At 41.9% G+C, this 18309-nt stretch overlaps 1 protein-coding gene across 3 annotated transcripts; it reads right to left on the bottom strand.

Annotated features, from left to right (window-relative positions):
- Positions 1-33: 33 nt before the first annotated feature.
- On the bottom strand, positions 34-16553 carry dpf2 (D4, zinc and double PHD fingers family 2). Of its 3 annotated transcripts, none has more exons than XM_012867145.3 (12): positions 16448-16553; positions 11414-11574; positions 9600-9707; positions 9214-9392; positions 9034-9126; positions 8867-8945; positions 8518-8559; positions 5556-5693; positions 5345-5476; positions 5141-5253; positions 3734-3815; positions 34-1823 (listed from the first exon to the last, which is right to left on the bottom strand). In XM_012867145.3, the coding sequence occupies exons 1-12, from the start codon at positions 16477-16479 to the stop codon at positions 1741-1743; spliced, it is 1242 nt and encodes a 413-aa protein (XP_012722599.1). In that variant the 5' UTR covers positions 16480-16553; the 3' UTR covers positions 34-1740. The 3 variants fall into 3 exon arrangements, with proteins under 3 accessions (XP_012722599.1, XP_012722600.1, XP_012722602.1); XM_012867146.3 differs by having other exon boundaries at positions 3734-3809; XM_012867148.3 differs by lacking the exon at positions 8518-8559.
- Positions 16554-18309: the final 1756 nt, after the last annotated feature.

Raw genomic sequence — 18309 nt, 5'->3', positions numbered from 1 at the left:
CTGTTGGAAAATAGGGAGTACCAATATGGCGGCTGGTGGCTTCACAGAGACTCGTTCTAACAGCGGGCGATTAGCACTCCATTGTATAATAGAGATCAGTGGGATGTCCCTCGTCCATGGCTCTTCTTCAGGCATTCATTTTCAGCTCTCGAAGCAAACAGCAGGAGGTTTGGGGGGGTGAAGACTGACTAGGATTTTTAGACATTGATCATTTCATCCACCACACCAAAATCCTCAGTTGCATCTGAATAAAAGCAACTTCAGATTATTATCCTGCCCCCACGTTCCTCCATGGCTATGGCGTTTCATCGCTGCTCTGCGATCTTCGTTGGGGGAATACGACCCAAAAGTGTACTTCCCGTTTCATCAGACCAGAACATATTGCCCCGTGTGGTTTTAGACCATTCTGGACGGGTGGGTTGTTTTATTAGGAAACGTCCTCAGCCCAGACGTACGGATAATGCGGGACACGCTTCAAATGTGTAACATCAGAATTACCAGCAGCTCCTACGCTGTTGCAGTCGCCCCGCTCCGCAGCCTCCCTGATCGTTTCCTACCATCGTCTCATCGGTTCTGGACCGACGCCCAGTTGTTGTGATGGCTCTGCTCTCTCATATCATTTCCAAATTAATGACGAGCGTTCTCACCGTCCCATATTGTCCACATAATGCTGTGGACTTCTAGTTTGGAACCCGTCTCCTTACAGAGAACCTTACTGACGTTGTAGAATGAGATTTACGAGAGCCCAACGAGACTTAAGGTTAAAACTGGATCAAAAGGTGCTTCAACGCGGTATTTGAGTAAGGGTGCTCACGTTTATGCAGACAGGTTATGCATATTCACCCCCCCCCTAAACAAACTTTAGTTGTTTATTGAAACGGTACCAAATACACGTCACAAAAATAGGTGGAAAAAAAAAGGTTTGAAATGATTTCTCATTCGTTACGTGACAAAAACCTGACTAGAGTGTGTTCGCTGGATGGCGAATGAAGCGTCACCATGACTACGAGCGCAGCTCAATAAGCCAACACCACGGCGAGATTGACTGGGAGATAAAAGCCTAACCTGCCATCTTTGAAGTGGCGCGGCCTTTGGAGCCACGGCGGTAAACATAAGAGGGCTTCTATTTATACGCCCTGCTTCCTGGGTTTGGCTGTAAAGATGTCCGACCGTCTCCGGAAATCCCTTTGACCTTGTCAAGCGGATCACGAAATTTCAGCAGCGCCACAAAAAAAATAAAAAAATAAAAAATCATGTGGTTGTGGACAAGATAGGTACTAACGTTAAACACAATCATTCCTTTTTTTGCCCCCAATGCTTTACATAATACATAAATCTTTACCATAGAAATATATAAATATTATAAAATGCATTTGTTTTCACTATGATCAAGCCTTTTGAACTCCATAAAATCAGTACATTACAGGACAGAGACGAAGCTTTAGCAACTTTAGGTATAAAAGCTGAACACAAAGTCAAAGGTTTTGGCTGTTTTAGGATGCGTCTCTGAAGTGAGTGATGCCAAAGTATCTATGTGGATGAAAAGGAGAAGCCAGTAGACCGGATCTGAGGCTGGAACTGTGTAACAGTCATATCTGATGCTAACCGAGGCCAGTCTGGTCAGGCGTACTTCCCTTTCCCCCGAACACGCTCCCCGCGGTGACAGCCGACGAGGGGGGGGGGGGGTTTGCCGTGTGCCTTCAGGGTGGGGTGATGACGGAGAGCGGGCCGGAGCAGCCATCACGACGTCGCTGCGTTCTGATTCTGGTATATGGAGGCCTTGTCTTTCAAAAGGTCCAGACATAAATGACAGCTCCAGCTCCCTGAATGACAACACCACAGACAGAGATGAGTTAAAAAGCTGATGCTCAAATGATGCTGTCCACATTTAATCCCTAAATCCCTGCTGCTGAGATCTGGGAGTCCATGGCCGTCATCTATCAAACGTGTGCAGTGGGGAAAAAAAAACAAAAAAAAAAAAACGGGTCGACGTAAGAACTCTGCTGTACAGGCCTAAAACATCATTTGGACATTATTTCTGGACAGCACTGCATTTTCCTTCGGACGCCTGTGCTTAACCCGGTCATGGTCCGGGAAATAATTATACTTCCTGATTTTTTAAAACCTTTAAAATACTCTAAAAAAAAACAATCATATCTCTAGTCCTCTCACCCACTGCTAATATATATTTAATAGACTGCCCCTGCACTATAAATGAATGTGCCATCAGGGTTTTCAAGCATTGATAAGGGAGGGACTCTAATTTAATTTTTGTTTTCCACCAGGTGGCGCTATGTTATTGGTATACAGGGGAGGAAAAAGGTGTGACCATGAAATCTGACAGTACAACTTCATTTGATGAAGTTAAATTTGGCCTTCAATTATTTGACAAACTAGCAAAACAAAACTATTATGCATTTATGGGATGGAAAACAAAGTCACTTTTAGTGTGCCTTTCTGAAGTCTAGGTCTATAAAAGAAAATTGAAATATGAAGTAAATCAAATTTCTGACAACGTATTGGAGAACCGCTTTATGCGCTAGGGCATAAGGTGCAACATTTATTATAATACATAACACCATGTTAAAATATATAAAAATAAGAATAATAGTTTACAATCTTCAGAGAAGGTTGAACACAAGGTTTAGGGGTGAATTTATGAGAGTTTCTTTCTGGCTGTACCAAAGTGAAGGGTTAGGAATTCCTTTTATTAGAACTAAAGAAGCGAGCCAGAAAAACAGCCCTAGACCATAATACTCAGCACCAAACTCCCCCTTTAAGCCCATGCAGTCAGGCTAGTGCTGCAGTCCTGCGACAAAGCAGCACGATTTTTTCCTCTTGAGAACCGCTTCATCCCACAGTTTGCATTGCACTTGATTTTAAGGAAGGAAAACCCACTCCATGAGGCTCTCTGCACGGCCACGTGAAGTCTGGGGGTCTCCAGCACTGAGATTTTACGTGGACGAGCATTTTACAGCAGAGTTTCCGATGTTTCCAATTGCTTAGGCTTTATTACAACCCGTTGAAAACTTCAAGACTGGACTTATGGCACAGGTGGCATCCGATCACCGAGCCAGGCAGGCATTCACTGAGGGCGAGCCATTCTTACACAAATGTTCCCAGAAGCAGTCTCAGTGGGGATTTTAATCCCGTTGGATAAGGAAGTGAACACCCAGACTGCTTGATTTGGATAAGAGAGTGAATACTTTTAGCATATGAGATGGAAAGATTATTTACCAATTGTTTGTAAACTGAATTCTTAGAGCACGTTCTGTAAAAAAAAGGGATTTATGGTATTAAAATAGCAACATCAATGGCAGCCCTTATTGAAGTAGGTCTTCTGAAGGCTTATTTGAAAGTCTGTTGACAAACGTGTCGACCAGACTGGGCCAACGTGGCCTAGCCTGGTCGACAGACGGAGACGGGACCTCATCCAGCAAGTATGAGATAAAAATTATTAGCAGAGACTCTGATATTTTGTATCCGTTTGTGTCAATAATATCTTGTTCTAAGAGAAACCGTCGTTTCTGGATAAGAGAAGTCACTGAAACTATGAACAAACGGGGCCGTGGTACATAAACGAGTGTTTCCAGCCACCCGACTCATCAGCGGCCGACTGTACGACACGACTGTCCAGTACGGCCTCTCTCGTTGACCCTAAATCCTGCACCCAAATCCACACTTTTTTGATAAAGGAGGTTAAAGCTCTGCGCTGTCGATAGGATGGCGTTACCTTCCGGGGGTTCAGACATCGGCGGGTTGAGACAGTACATGTGGTAGCCTCTGTCGCAGTCGTCACAGAAGAGAAGCTGATCCTTAAAGAAACGAGATAAACTCATGAACTTCCTTAACAAGCTAGATTACAGTTCATTCAGCATAATCGTCGCCATCTCGGCTTGTTTTGCCCTTGAAATTAAGGTTCATTTGCAAGTGCTAAGATTAAAGTTTTTCTGAAAACTGAATTTACTAATCCGCCAAAAAAAGCATTTTGGTATAGAGATTTTTTTATATTTTTAAAAAAATATATACTTTAAGGCATATAGCAGATCTATGTAAACTGAATATCCTTAATATTGCTAGTCTGGTAATGAGCCTCGCTCCAAGTGTGATAAGCACAGGGCCGGATGCAGGAGGATGTGGTTCCCTGGGCAACAGCCCCCTTTTGGTGCCCAAACCCATAGAAATTCCCTGTACAAATGCAAACAGCAGGAAATTAATAAAAGGCTTTCAGCCTTTGTCCACATTAGTTGTTTTACTGAAACCATCTTTGCATTTTACCCTTTCCAAAAGGTTTCTCGTAAAACAGTAAAATTTCAAAAAAATTTAAAATTGTTAAAAAAGCAACATATTTATAGGTAGAAATGCAAAGCTACCCCCCACCCTCCTAATCTCATTTAAGTAATATTAGGTATATATTGGCATGGCAAACTATATGAAATTTGAAAATGTTATTTTTGCAAATTTTGTAAAGATGAACGATAATGATAAAAAATTTGATATATTAATAATAATTACAATATATATTAACTGAGAAAATATTTAATTGGTGAGTATGTTTGCAAGTTCAGCTCCTTCTCCACTTTGTTTATAAGTGTGTGCCTTAAAAAAGTACTTTTTTTTTTTAGTCAATGTAGTCTTGATGCTGTGTCTGAGACCTTTAAGCCTACTTCATGTTGTGAGAGAGGTTCTACTTCTATGCTTCCCCTGGTCTGGCTGTGAGGAAGTCTGGGTGTGGCTGGTGAGACTGAACTAAAAATGAGATGAAAATCAAAGCTGATTTGAGATTTGACAATTATGTTAAACATAGGATCGGGTTGGTTGGATTGATTTATTTTTTCTAGAAGAAATCACTATTAATAAAAATGCTTTTTTTTTAATTTTATTTGCTCAGGTTATTTTTGTATGAAATTAAAACGTCTTAAATGATCCAAAACATTCAAGTGTAACAAAAAAGGTGAGAAGAAGAAAGTTGACAGTAAGCCAATGCTTTTTCCATCTCTATATGTGTGTAAGGGGAAAACAAACAAAAACGAGACCAGTAGATCACAGACCAGGAACCATCATTTTAAAAACCTGGACGTTCTGCGGAGCGATCGCTGCATTTCACAGTTTAACTCAACACTGACACCAGGAGACTCACATCGTTTTCAGAGGTGCCACACATGTTGCAGCACTTGCACTCTATGCACTGCCAGCGATACGTCTTGACAGCAGCCATCATGACGGGGGTAAACTGCAGGCAGGACGGGTGGCCTGTGTCCAGACAGAACAACACAGACCTGTGAGCAGGCGTAGATCTGTGTGTGCCACGTGAATCCTGTTAGAAATTAGCCAGAGAACACACCTGAGCGCCCACAGTCGGAGCAGGAAACCAGCTCTTCTGATTGGCCCGTCTTATGGTTGGTTTTGGAGTCTCCCAGGCAGAAATCACAGTAATTATTAGGCAACGCGAGACCATCTGGGCCTTTTTTCGGTGCTGATTAGGAGGAGAGAAAAATAAAAGGTTAGCATTGGTGATCCCCGCGGTCCTACACAGAAAGTCTCTCCTTTCCTACTTTTGGGCTCGTCGGGCAGCGGTAGGGCCGGCTCGTTGATTTCCATGTCGTCCTTCTCCTCGCCCTCCTCCTCTGCCAGGTGGGAGTGGGCGTAGTGGTAGCTCAGGCCTGGACGGTTCTTGTAGCGCTTCCCACAGACTGGCACCAAAAGCAGAGAACCCGTTATAGGAGCAGACGCACAGCTCAAGAATAACACCAGTTATCAATTTCCGTTAAAGTGGCACTACTGCAGAAACAGGCGTGTAGTTCAGATTAAAACATTATTCCATGCAATTGTCCAGACATTAAAAACGTAAGGACATGCAGGGTGTGCAGCAGAAGAAACTTGTGTGGTGGTTTGATCAAACACTGCAGATGGTTCTTGTGGTGATAAGTGATGATGTGTGAGACGAACAGAAAATCTCTTTTAACCCATAAAGTTTCAATGAATTTCACGGTGGAAAAGCAACACGTAACATCTGGGGACTGACGTTTTAGCCCATTCTTCCCTGCAAAAACAGCTCGACCGCTGTTAAAACAAAAAAAAATTCATGCTAGCGCACAAATTCTTGAATTTAGGTCTGGAGTTTGACCATTTGAACATCTGAATATGCTCTGGTCTGAACTCTTTCAGCGTAGCTCCGGCTGTAGGTTTAGGATGATCATCCTACTGGCTCAGGTCCCTAGCAGAGAAAGTGCTCGGTCAAGTGAAACCAAAATGTAAGTTTTTGTTCTACGTGTGAAACGCTGTGTGTGGTGGTAAGCTGCATCACCCTGAACACAACCTCCCTACACTGCAAAAACAGAACTAAAAACAAGTACAATTTCCTCTAAATGAGTGTATTTGTCCTTGATTTGAGCAGGGTTTTTTTGGAATGAGATTTTTCTACTTAAAATAGGAACAATTCCTCTCCATCATCTTATTTCAAGTGCAGGAAGTCTAATTATCTTATTTTAGGAGCAAAGATACTCATTCCATTGACAGATAATCTTATCTACTGCCTCAAATCAAGGACGAATAGACTAACTTTAAGAATATTTTACTTGTTTTTAGATCCGTTTTTGCAGTGTATGGTGAAATCTGCAGCTGGCAGCATCACGCTGTGGGGATGTTTCACCGGCAGAGACGGGATAGCTGATCAGAGTTGATGGAAAGACGTATGAGGCTAAATACAAGGCAATACTGGGAGGGTTGGACAGATGCATGCCGCACTTTTCAGATTGTTACTCAAAACGCATTGATCATTTCTCTTTCCACTCCACAGCTGTTTACCACTTTGTGATGCCTATCAGTTTAAATCCCAGCCTGACGTTTGCGGTTGTTATGGGACCAACTGTGGAAAAATGTCATGTGTCATGATCATGTTGTTAGTTAGCTGCACTTTTCTGACCAGCAGCTAGCTAAGGGGTGAAGTTTCTAAAACCCAAATATCTTTAAAGCGAACCACTCTCCCAGCTCTCTGACCACGAGAGAAATGATGATGTCACATCAGTACTCAGAGGGTTAATATACCATCTGAGCCTCATGAGCTTTTGTGCGCAGATAAATACGATTGGGTGACACATAAAAAAAAAAAAAAGCGACAAAAAATAAAAACTTCAACGATTACCTCACAGCTTTGACATGAGCTACAAACCACTGGGATTGAAGCAGATTATGTGATAACAAATCTCATCTCCTTCAGAACAACACAGAGATGTTTAAAGCTGTCATTCTGGGTGCGGTTGCTGTGAAGTTTGTCACAAGATCAGTAAAAACGCTGCACTTCTTCTTTCACTGCCACACCGGGCTCCGGCTTTCATTTCCCCAAAAAAAAAAAAACCCTGACCACCGCGTTTCGTCATCTGCCGTCTGAAATAAGCTGCTGGGTGAGAGTCTGAGCTCAGTGAAGCGCGCGGCGGCGGATGGTGGCAGAACAGGCAGAAAAAGGTCATGCAGACATCAAACTGACCCGGTATCAAAGCAAAAGGCATTTAGAAAAAAAAAAAAAAAAAAAAAAACAGAACGTGAAACAAGAAAGTACAGAGGCTAGAGGACGAGAAAAAGGGGGCAAACAAAAACAAAGTCCATGCATTAACTAAGGGGATATGGGTGGAACCATGGGCCACAGTTTATCTTATTTAAAGGGGCCATGTTACATATTTTGACCATAAAAAAATAAAACATATATTAATCTTCAAATAAAACAATATACACTAAGCATTTGTCTGATAGTGTCTTTTTTTTAGCCTGAAAAAAGCTTTGCATCAGGCAGGATCAGCAGACGGAAACATTTTTTTGCCATCTGCGGGCAGTACAGAGAAACCATCAGAAAGCAAGATGGCGGCAATCGATGCAGCCGTAAGAGCCGGCTGACATATATTGAGCCCTCAATCGCGCTTTGATTTCGCCGCCATATTGGAATTGGCATAGTGGAGCCATTCAGAGAAGATGTCTCGTTCATGTGCTGCGTGGATTTGCCGCAGCCGAGTCACAGTACAGACCAGATCTACTAGCGTTACCTCCCACAGGTAAGAATAAACATATTTATGATTGTATTTCTTCACTATAAAGTCGTATTTATGTCTGTGGGCTCCATTGCTTCTCCTTATTTACTCATTACGCGCAATAGCGTACTACGATTCAAGTGGTCTTGTTGTGGTAAATATACAGAAAATTGTTTAGTTTACTAACAAATAAAGCACAAACTAAGTAGAAGACAGAAAGAAAACAATAATTTAATCAGAACATCTTCGAATGCAGAAATTGCACAAAGAAATTCAGTCATAATATGTTACCGGGCCCCTTTAAACCAACATGACTCACAGGGCTCTCCAAGGACTACGCTTATCCTTATAACTACTGAAACTTTCAACATCCAGTTAATCTGGTCCCTTCTTCCAGAAAAAAAAAAAAAAACATTTCTCAAATGACCGAGTACATGAATCTATCTACTTAGTAACAGAGACATCAAAAGAAAGAAAGTGATGAAGAGAAATCTACCTCTTTCAGAAGGTTTTGAAATGTGCTTTTGTTTGATAGTGTCTGGAAGAGAGAAGAGAATCAGGAGAGAGCAGACAGAAGCTCAGAGAAACAGGCAATGAAAGGGAAACCGTTTCAATACAGAGGCAAGAACAGTACAAAGGGACAGATCCTGGATCTGATGACAGCACAGAGGTGGAGGAAACAATCGTAACGTAAAGGAAGCAGCGACACTTGAACTAGCTTTGGAAAACGTCAGATTTAAGATGCCCAACAAAGATGAAGGACAGAATATTACAGGAAAAACAGAGAGAGGGGCGTTCTCTGGTTAGCATAGATGCTAACACGTCACTGTCACAGGAGGACTCACTGTCACAGGCGTAGGGCTTGTCTCTGTCCTCCAGCGCTGCTGTGTCCAGCTTCTTCCTGCCGCTGCCCACCCCTCGTCCCTGTCCACAACACTGGAGTCAACCCACAGCCTAGGATAGCATAAACAAACACAAACACCTAGATTTTTTTTTTTTTTTTTTTTTTTACCTTCCCTTTCCCTTTGCCTCTTCTTTTAGGCGTGTCTTCCTCATAGTCTTCGTCATCCAGGTCATCCAGGAAGTCATCTGGCTCGAGGATTCTCTATGTTGAAGAGAGAAAGCGGGGGTGGGGTTAAACAGGCTCAATGTTTTATTGAACTTCCAAACTTATGGGAACGAGAGCAGGAACCTTTCTAATCCGGGTCGCCGGGTTCAGGCTTGCGGTGTAATCGCTCTGATTGGAGTCCTCCTCTGATCCCCGCACCTCCGCGGCTGTCCGTTTGTCCACGGGTTCCCCCTTCAGCAGGGCCTCCAAGCTGCTGCCGTCCGACGACAGCAGGGCGTCCTTCTTCAGTCCTAAATCCAGCTCTGGATGAAAGAGCAACAACGCAGCTCATGACATCTGAACTTACTACTTTGCTTAGATTCGTCAACATTTAAGTCCCCGTTTGTAAACTGGAGAAAAATTAGGCATCCCGCAGTTAAATTAAAATATACAGAAGATGTCGCCTGGTAAAGGGTTTCTGAAAACCGACGGCTTCAAACGGAGAGGAGCCGCGCTGGTAGAGGTGGTACCTGACTTGACAGGAGGGAAGATGAGCCGCGGGTCCTCTGGAGGATGAGATCTCCGTTTCTTCCTCCACCTCCTGGCCGGATACGTGTACAGCTGCCCTGGGGCCATGCCTGAGGAACAGGAGAGCACTTCATCAGGTTTTCTCCTGATGGGCCGTTTACATCAGTAAGGATTCACTGAGTAACGACCGAGGAGCAGCTCTCTGTGTAATGAGAGGACGCTTTATTCCGTATTAAAGTTACGTCTTTGTAGCGTTTTTACACTCCTAAAATACCTTCTTATTCTTATTTTCCCACACATTAAAACAACAAACAGCAATGATTTTATGGGATGGATCAGAGCAGTGATCGTGGTCTGGATGTACATCAAGAAAAGCTTCCCCACAGTATGACGCTGCCGCCTCCATGCATCACTGTGGGGACGGCGTGCTCAGAATAAAGTGCCGTATAGGTTCTCCACCAGGCACTGGCTCGTGGGAAAATGCAAACATACCTTCTCACTAGGGCTGGACAATATAGGAAAAAAAAAAGCATATCGATAAAATAGAAATTACTGGATCGATGTTGATAATTACCAACAAATTCAAAACATAAGTGCAGCCCTGGCCGTTTTATGCTGTTGCTTAGCGACCTATTTTTTGACACAGTACACAAAAACATTGAATTCAAACTGAACTCTTTATTCAACCAACATTTTACCAAAACTGCAAGTTTTTAAAGCAGAAAAAAAGAACGCGTGCTCTTTGAACTCTTTGAAGGGGGCGGAGCTTGGTTCCTGGGTCTGCGTCAGTGATTGGTTGGGAGGAAGTAATGACTGTAATATTAATCTACATGGCTTAAATGCATAAAGAAGGAAACTTTTATTCTATTGAACTTTTTACTGACCCATTTTTTCTATCATCGATATACGTCTATCGATCGATTTATATCGTTGTTTAATTATCGTCCAGCCCTACTTCTCACAGCTCTTTCTTCCCCTCTTACATTAAAGTCACAATTGTAGAGAGTCAATACTAGGGCTGGAAAAACAGCATCTCGATATTTTAGGCTGAATGCTGATATGTGATATTTATCTCAATATGTTTTTCTTTCCATAAAGTAATTACAAAAGGGCATCTGAATTAAAGCTTTATCCCAAATGTCTCACTGGCACATTTTCTAACAAGCAGCTGTAGAGAAATATGAGAAACAGCTGAAAAATAACCTGAAATACATAGGAATATAATTACTAACTCAACATAGACCATCTCAGTATAAACAACATTTTATCTCTTCTAAAAATCAAGATAAAAAAAAGTCACAATATTTTTCCCAGCCTGAGTCAACAGCAGCTAGTTTTTATGTCAACAGATTTTAGCTCCTGAGCTGTGGATCTCTGCAGCTCCTCCAGACTCATAATAAACAGAAGCTGGAAGATATTTTCTAGAATATTTTGCATTGTTCTAACATATGTACGTATATTTCCTACTGAAAGCTTTAGAAGAAAAAAAACAAAAGAAAAAAAAAACAATTAGGGACGAGTGTTTCAGGAATTCATTTTATATGGATGTTTTTTTTATTTTTTACTATTTTTTATTTTATCCCATTAAATACCAGGATTTGCCCCTAACTTTATATCTCTAATGGAATTAGACAGGCAAAGATATAAAGTTTGTTCACTACTGTTCTCCATCAAACCCGTTAGACCTTCACAGAACCGCTGGGTTCATACCGAGACACACACATCTTAACTGGGTGGTTCCTGAAGCACTGCTTGTTTGAAGGCGCTTGTTGCTTGAGCCTAGACGGGCTTTCAGAGAGTCAACCTGGAGGATTACCTGGTCCCCTGTGTCTCTTCTCCATCCAGATGTAGCAGTTGCTCTGAGCCACGCCGGTCTGAGAGTCCAGGAACGGCATACGGACGCTCCTCTCAGCACACAGCCGGGCGTTGTAGTTGTGACACTGCTCCAGCGCATCTCTGTAGTACTGCTCTCCCAATCTGAACAAAACACATATATATTTATATAAAAACAAACTGCAGACCAAATATGTATTGAACAGTATCACCAAGACGTGCTCCAAAGTCATTTCTAAGAAATACAAATCTGTGTGAGTGGTGGAAGGGGTGTCAATAAAAACAAACAGCCTTATCATCAAAGTACCAAGGTGTCAGCGTGCCCCCCCCCCCCGCATAAACATGTTGCTACAGGCGGCAACGAGGGACGGTTGGGGAGATTATTTGAAGTGAGCCCAGTCAGCTCAAATACTTGTGACATGCCTCGCTGGAGCAGCTGAGCCTCGGTCAAGAGAACAAGGTCGACAAAGTCAAGCCGGGTTATTTCTGAACCCTCTTAAAGCGTTTCCACCGATCTGAATATCCAAAATATGGGCAACACAGTACAAGCCAAGTAGGAGAAACAACTATAGAAATGCACAACCTGCGTCAGGACTCTGTCTGGACTCATTGGTTGGATGAATAAATTCAAACTTGTTCTGAGAACGCCGAGTGTTGCTGAGGTCTACGTGTCAAAGAGCTGGCTTTTCCAGCTTCCTTGGCAGAAGAACTACGAGCATCAACATGCAAAGTAAAAAAAAAAAAAAAGTAGGAGCTACGAGACCAAAGAGCCTAAATGTTGTTCCCGTTGCACTGTTTCTTTATTTGTTTGGTTTTTTTTTTTTTGGACAAACTGCAGCAGAGAAAGAGACCGGCTACTACCCAGTAACCTCAGTGGCCGAGCCTACTTCCTCAAAGTTACGCAAACTAAAAAATAGAGAACTTCACCTTGCGCAAGGGGCTCTCGAGTGGAAGAAGCTGACAGGAGAGGTTATCTGAATACCAATTATTTAAAGACGCTGTCAAAAAAAAAATCTAACATGAACGTTTCCAGCGGGAGAATATAACTGCTGGGCATCGTGGCGGACATGTATCATTATTGTTTTATCGTTATTGTGAAAAGGTTCTTAATAGCGTGGTAAGAATTCGGATTTATCTTGACAATGATATTTTCCCCTCGCTGGACCAACTCTGACATAATTCAAAATAAATTAAAGTGATTATTAAAAAGAGGAATAATTAAGCAAAAATTTATATTTAAATTGATGTCTAATTGTATAGTTTAGTTGCCGTACTTTTGTGCATTTATATTATGCTTATTTATTGAGCATGTATTTATTTCTGTACTTATTTTTAATTATGTCTGAGCAGGGCTGGGTACCGAATTTGGTACTTTTACAGGTACCGACAGAATCTGATCGGTACCACAGAGTACCGAATGACGTAAAATCCAACAGTACCATGTTTCGGTACCTAAACGCATCATTATGACACTGTAGGAGTGGAAGGGTGGGCGATTTTTCATGCTGAACAAGAACACAGCACTGCACGCACAAGAGCGCGATGACGTCGGTAGCTGCTGGTCCAACAAAGCGAGCAAGATAGAAGTGGTCGAGAGTATGGCTCCACTTTTTAAAATGTGACACAGATTACGCTTGCTACAATATTTGTGAGGTTAAGGGCAACGCCAGCGGTGGGAATAAGTTACTTCTAATCTGAGGAAGCAACTGGTCCCTGCTGCCAATTTAGTGAATTTCTCACTATGTTTAGCGACATTTCAGACCCATCCAGCAACCTTTTTTTTCTTCAAAAAGGTGACTAGCGAAAGATGTAGCGACTTTCTTCTGTGTTGATGCTGACTTCCCGTGAAAGCAACGATCGTTCTGTAGTTACTGACTTGCTGTGAGCCTCTTCCCACAAACGCTGTTTCACAGGCAGTTGCTGCTGCCTCGTCTTGTAACTCGTCTGTAGTCAGAGCACGGAGGAGAGCCTCTCCTTCCCTTCACTGCTAATGTATCTCGCCCTAAATTACAAAGAAAAAATGGGTTTTAAATATAGTTTTTTTTCTTCTTCTCGGAAACTGTTGCACAAACAAAATCCATACATTTTCTAAAAATAAATGTAATAATGTTCATTGTTTTGTAGATCCAAACAAGTTCATATATTAAATATAAATATGTTAAGTTGAAAATGTTAGAGATTTTATTAATAAACAAACATTTATTACTACATAAACACACAAAGGTACCGAAAATATGTATGGTACCGATTCATAAGTACAGAGTATCAGTTCAAATGTGAATATTATCCATCCCTATGTCAGAGTTGGTCCTCCATAAATATCAAGAAATTCAAAAATGTACTTAAATGCAACTCTGTGCAGCATTAAGTTTAGTGAAAGTGAAAAAAACAAACACATTTCTCTATATAGCTAGTCCCCTGATGAAGCATATTTTGAATTTTGTTTTAATATATTACATGTTATATTATGAAATAGTTTTTTTATGACAGTATTTCTGTTTACGAGGCTATAATTGCTGTGACATGCATTTGCAGCCACATAGTTGGCTAAAAAAAAGGCTGCAGGAAGCTGTAAATACATTTATCATCCCGTTCATCCTTATCACAACAGTACCACAGTATATCGTGATAAAACTTCACGTCTATATCGCCCACCCCTAGCTGGGAGAAACAAGAGGGTTGGGTCAGAAAGCTGAGTCATGAACTCCACATTTAAGCTGCGTCTCAGTATTTCATTTCTTACAAGGAAACTTGGCTGCTGAAGAATGTAAACTGAGAATACTGTGAAAATGTGCCACTAATAAACTGCTACTACTGCTGAAATGATGGAGAACAGCCTCTTTGCGTTTGCCTCTCTTCCTCATAAATACCTCTTTTAGTTTGAAAAAGGTTTATAATGTCCTTGGGAGAACTAATATAATGGCCATATGTTAAATGCAGGCATTTACAGCTCCAGGCATTAGTTTACATGCGATCATCGGGATAGATGCAACACTAATTTAAGGCTTTAATTACAGATTTGAATTGTAATTTTTTTCCAAGGCGAAACACGGATAAATCATAGAAACTTCCCGGGATTTTCTTCAACTGATGCAGGATCTAAATTGTACCCTCAGCTTTAAATCCGGACTCATTTCGGGATAAATGCCCCTTAATAACTTACAGAGAAACCACACTTTTGGTAGCCGTCACCGAGATTCAGGGATAATTCTGCTGGAACGTTCAGCCAATTTAAATGAGCTCTACAATAAAGGAAAGTGGTCAATTTTTTTTCTATTTTAAAATAGAAAAAAATCCAGTAGCTTCCTGGTAAATGTCCTGGCAGCACAACCATCCTTGTTTAAGCCATCGGATCCAAACGTTCACGCTCAGATGACAGATTCGTTAGGGTGTTCAAGAACAACCACGGAACCACAAAAGCTTAAGTCTGTCGTGAACAGGAAGCTACTGAAACGCCGCCGTCACCATGAAGCCAGTTAAACATCACCTACAGACTGAGAGGCTACAGACTAGGACAGAAGATGCCAGCTTCAGAGGAACACCTTAAAGCTCGACTGAAATTTGGAGCTGTCCAGGCGGACGAGCTAAAGGCCTTCTTGGGGAAGGCCTTTAGCTCAAAGGAACAAAGATTGAGTTATTGTTGAACTATGTCTGGAGAAGTCAAAGTGAGGCTTTCCAACCTAAGACAGTTCCAGTGCGACCGGAGCATTGCACAAAAGGGACTTAACGATAAAGGTCTACCCTCACACTCTATGCAGCTATGCAGTTGAAACGTGGACCCTAAGTGGATGTGTGATCTTACACACATAGATCCAAAATTACTTGAAAAGGGTAGAACAGAAAATTAAGATCCGGAGACAGACTGCAAACCTATTGAAAATGCATTGATCGATTTATGGTTAAGGACAGCGCAGTGTCGGGAAACGAACCCATTTAAAATATACACAAATAATTTTGAAACAAAAGAGGTCTAATATCCAGTCCGTCATCCCAGAAGCTTGATAGAGGCTTAAAAACTTAGAGGAATTTCACCAAAACTTAATGGGGATTGCAGTTATATTTTATAAGCTTGTCTGGGTTAATGTCCAGTTTTTTTTTTTTTCAAAATCTGTGCACCCAATTCTTGTGTTTAAAATGTATTAAACTTGGATGCTGTATACAGGGTAAATCAAAGCTGTATGCAGCCTGTGCTGATGAGTGCATGTAAACAGGAAATGAATAAACGCGTCTGACTAAAAAAAACAAACAAACATACATTTTAAAAGTTATCAAAGTGCCTTTGACTTTTGTTAAATGTCGCCCAGGTTGTCTGAGGACTTGTATGTGTATGATCACAGTTAAAAGGCTTGTAGTTAGAGTGCAGCATTAGCCAGGGCTCGTGCAGGCTGCTGCACCACATCATGACAGAGACACCGGAAATGGAGGAACGTTTCAGCTCGCGCACACACGGCTCATCAAAGCGTTAAACTTTGCAGCACAGAAATTAGTTGCGTTGATCTGGTCTGAACCGTGACAGGTACGGAGGCTTCGGGGCTTTGAAACTGAAAGGAAGAAGACAAAAAACCCGGCCCCGTCAGTGTTTTATTCATCTAAAACTAGCCGTCAGACGTCATAAACAGCGTAGGACTCTTTAGCTCGTTAGCGTGCGAGCCACCTAGCTGCGTCGGCCGTTTGACCACAAGGACGTAACAAGTAAAATAAAATAAAAACACACACTGCCGCTACAAGGACACGGACGGTCAAATCTACACGCGTTTTTTTCAACACCCGTCAGCGACAATGTGTGCGTGGAAAAGTGTGAGCTGCGTGTCTGCCGACTTACACTTCCATTTCAGGATGTAAAAGAGACAGACACGACACTCCGACAGCGCTGGCTAACCGCACGAAAACACCCGGAATGCCCCCAAACTAGCTGGCGGAAGGGTCGCCGGACGTGTAACGACGCGGGCGCGATGCCGTGGCCAAGGTGTACGTCACCTGTCCAGGTATAAAATCTGTGAGGAAGTGCAGTACTTACAGTTTGACAACATTCTCAACAACAGCTGCCATCTTGCTTTAAAACACGGGCAAAGTGCCTGACGGGTAATGAGTGCCCTCTGTCTGGACTTGTAGGCAGATGGAGCAGAAACGTCGACTCGTGCGGCTCCTAGTGGCGAACAGGCGCCATTGCAATTACTAGTCGCACATTTTAAATGAATTGTTTGGGTTGTTTTTAATCGTTGACTGTCGATAGAGCTCATTGCTGAAGTATTGAAAATTAAGCTTTTCCCCCCATTCTGTCACATTATAGCAACAGATTTATGTGTTGTATTTACTTCGGGATGCTGCTGCAGCAGCACTATCGTGCACATTGCATATCGTGTGTCATGGAAAAAGGCTGGAGTCTTTTCCTATGTTGAATTATTTTTCCACTGTGCAATATTCATATACTCTGGTATTTAATTTTTTATCTTAGTGTTTCTTTAGGGCTAATTTTAGATTAGACTGGTTTGTTCTTCTTTCAGTGCTAAGTGTAACTATGTGTGTTTGTCACTGTCACACCCAAATTTCCCCACTGCGGGGCAATAAAGGAATTATGATTTGCCAATATTCTTTGCAAAATTCTGATTGGAGAGCACTCCAGGTCCTTCAAGTTTCTCAGTAGATTTGGTTCTACACTTTCACCTAAAAACACCAGTAGGCTTTGATCCAGGGGTGCCTCACTCCAGTCCTCGAGTTACTATCATACAACAATTAAATTAACTCCTTTTTTCCAGTACTTTAAAAGATTGAAAACCCACACCAGCATGTCATGCAGCACTGCAGAGGCCTGGTAACAAACCCTTCAATTGATTCAGGTTTGTTGAAGCTGGGATGCATTCAAGATTTTCCAGCTATCTAGGGGTCAGAAATGGGACACTCCGGATCTAAACCACTGAACTGGCTATGTAGAGTATCCATTTGCCTTAAACAGGTTTTCCCCCCAGGTGGTTGCCATTTTCACATCAAATCTGATCAGCTTCCCTGTCCCTGCTGAAGAAAAGCATTCCCACAGCATGATGCTCCCACCGCTATGATCCAAAGAGTTGGTTGCATGTTCAGGGGGTTATTAGTTTTCTACCACACAGTGTTCTGCCTTTAAGATCTTTGCGTCTCTCCCAGAGTTACAAAGGGGCTTTCCAACATCTTCTCTGTATAGTCCTCTGCTTGCCTTGTCAGTTTAGGACGGTCGCATGTAAATTTCCAGCTGTGTAATACTTCTTCCCTTCGTGAGATGTGGCTTCAGCAGTACTCTGTATTGGTATTATATTATAACTCTGCTGTGAACATATCCCTAACCTTCCTTCCCTGCTGTGGTTTTTATATAACTTCCCTCCCACTTGATAACTGTGCACTACTTTGCATTGAATCCCATTGAAATATAGACATTTGTGGCTGTGACGGGCCAAAATGTTGAAAAATGTAAGTCTAGTTAAGATACCGACTACTTAAAAAGAGGAAACTACTTAGTTCCCTCTTTTTGACCTTAAAACATAAAACTTGTAGCGCTGTATACAAAAAAAGAAAAGCTGTTCATAAGTTTAGAAAAGAAAAGGCCAACCACATGCTCTTGATTAAACCGTTTTATTATTCCTAATATTAGATGTAGATACACAAGTCAACAAACAGTATTTTTGATTTGTCATGAAAATGCTCCACAGCACACTGACATCGTGTGGAAGGGTCTGGTATTACAGACACATACCTGGGGCGGGGGGGAAAAAATGGACAGCAGTTGTAATTTTTGCAATAAGTTGCATTAGTAACAGTAGTAGTAATAGTAACAACAGTAGCAATAATGATCATAAGAGCAATTAAGATAAGAAGTGGTATTAACAACTCTGAATTACAGAGGAAGGA

Source organism: Fundulus heteroclitus, chromosome 11, assembly GCF_011125445.2.
Source record: "Fundulus heteroclitus isolate FHET01 chromosome 11, MU-UCD_Fhet_4.1, whole genome shotgun sequence".
NCBI lineage: Eukaryota > Metazoa > Chordata > Actinopteri > Cyprinodontiformes > Fundulidae > Fundulus > Fundulus heteroclitus.
The sequence above is the reverse complement of the archived record's forward strand: the minus strand, read 5'-3'. Positions and strand labels throughout refer to the sequence as shown.

Bases quoted from the DNA above. Each gene is read 5' to 3' on its own strand.
- dpf2 (XM_012867145.3), bottom strand. From the start codon at position 16,479: ATGGCAGCTGTTGTTGAGAATGTTGTCAAACT. The intron at 5,694-8,517 runs GTAGATTTCTCT...TTTTGGTGCCAG, and splicing joins TTCAAAACCTTCTGAAAGAG to TCTGTGGGAAGCGCTACAAG. The intron at 5,254-5,344 runs GTGTGTTCTCTG...GTCTGGACACAG, and splicing joins CTCCGACTGTGGGCGCTCAG to GCCACCCGTCCTGCCTGCAG.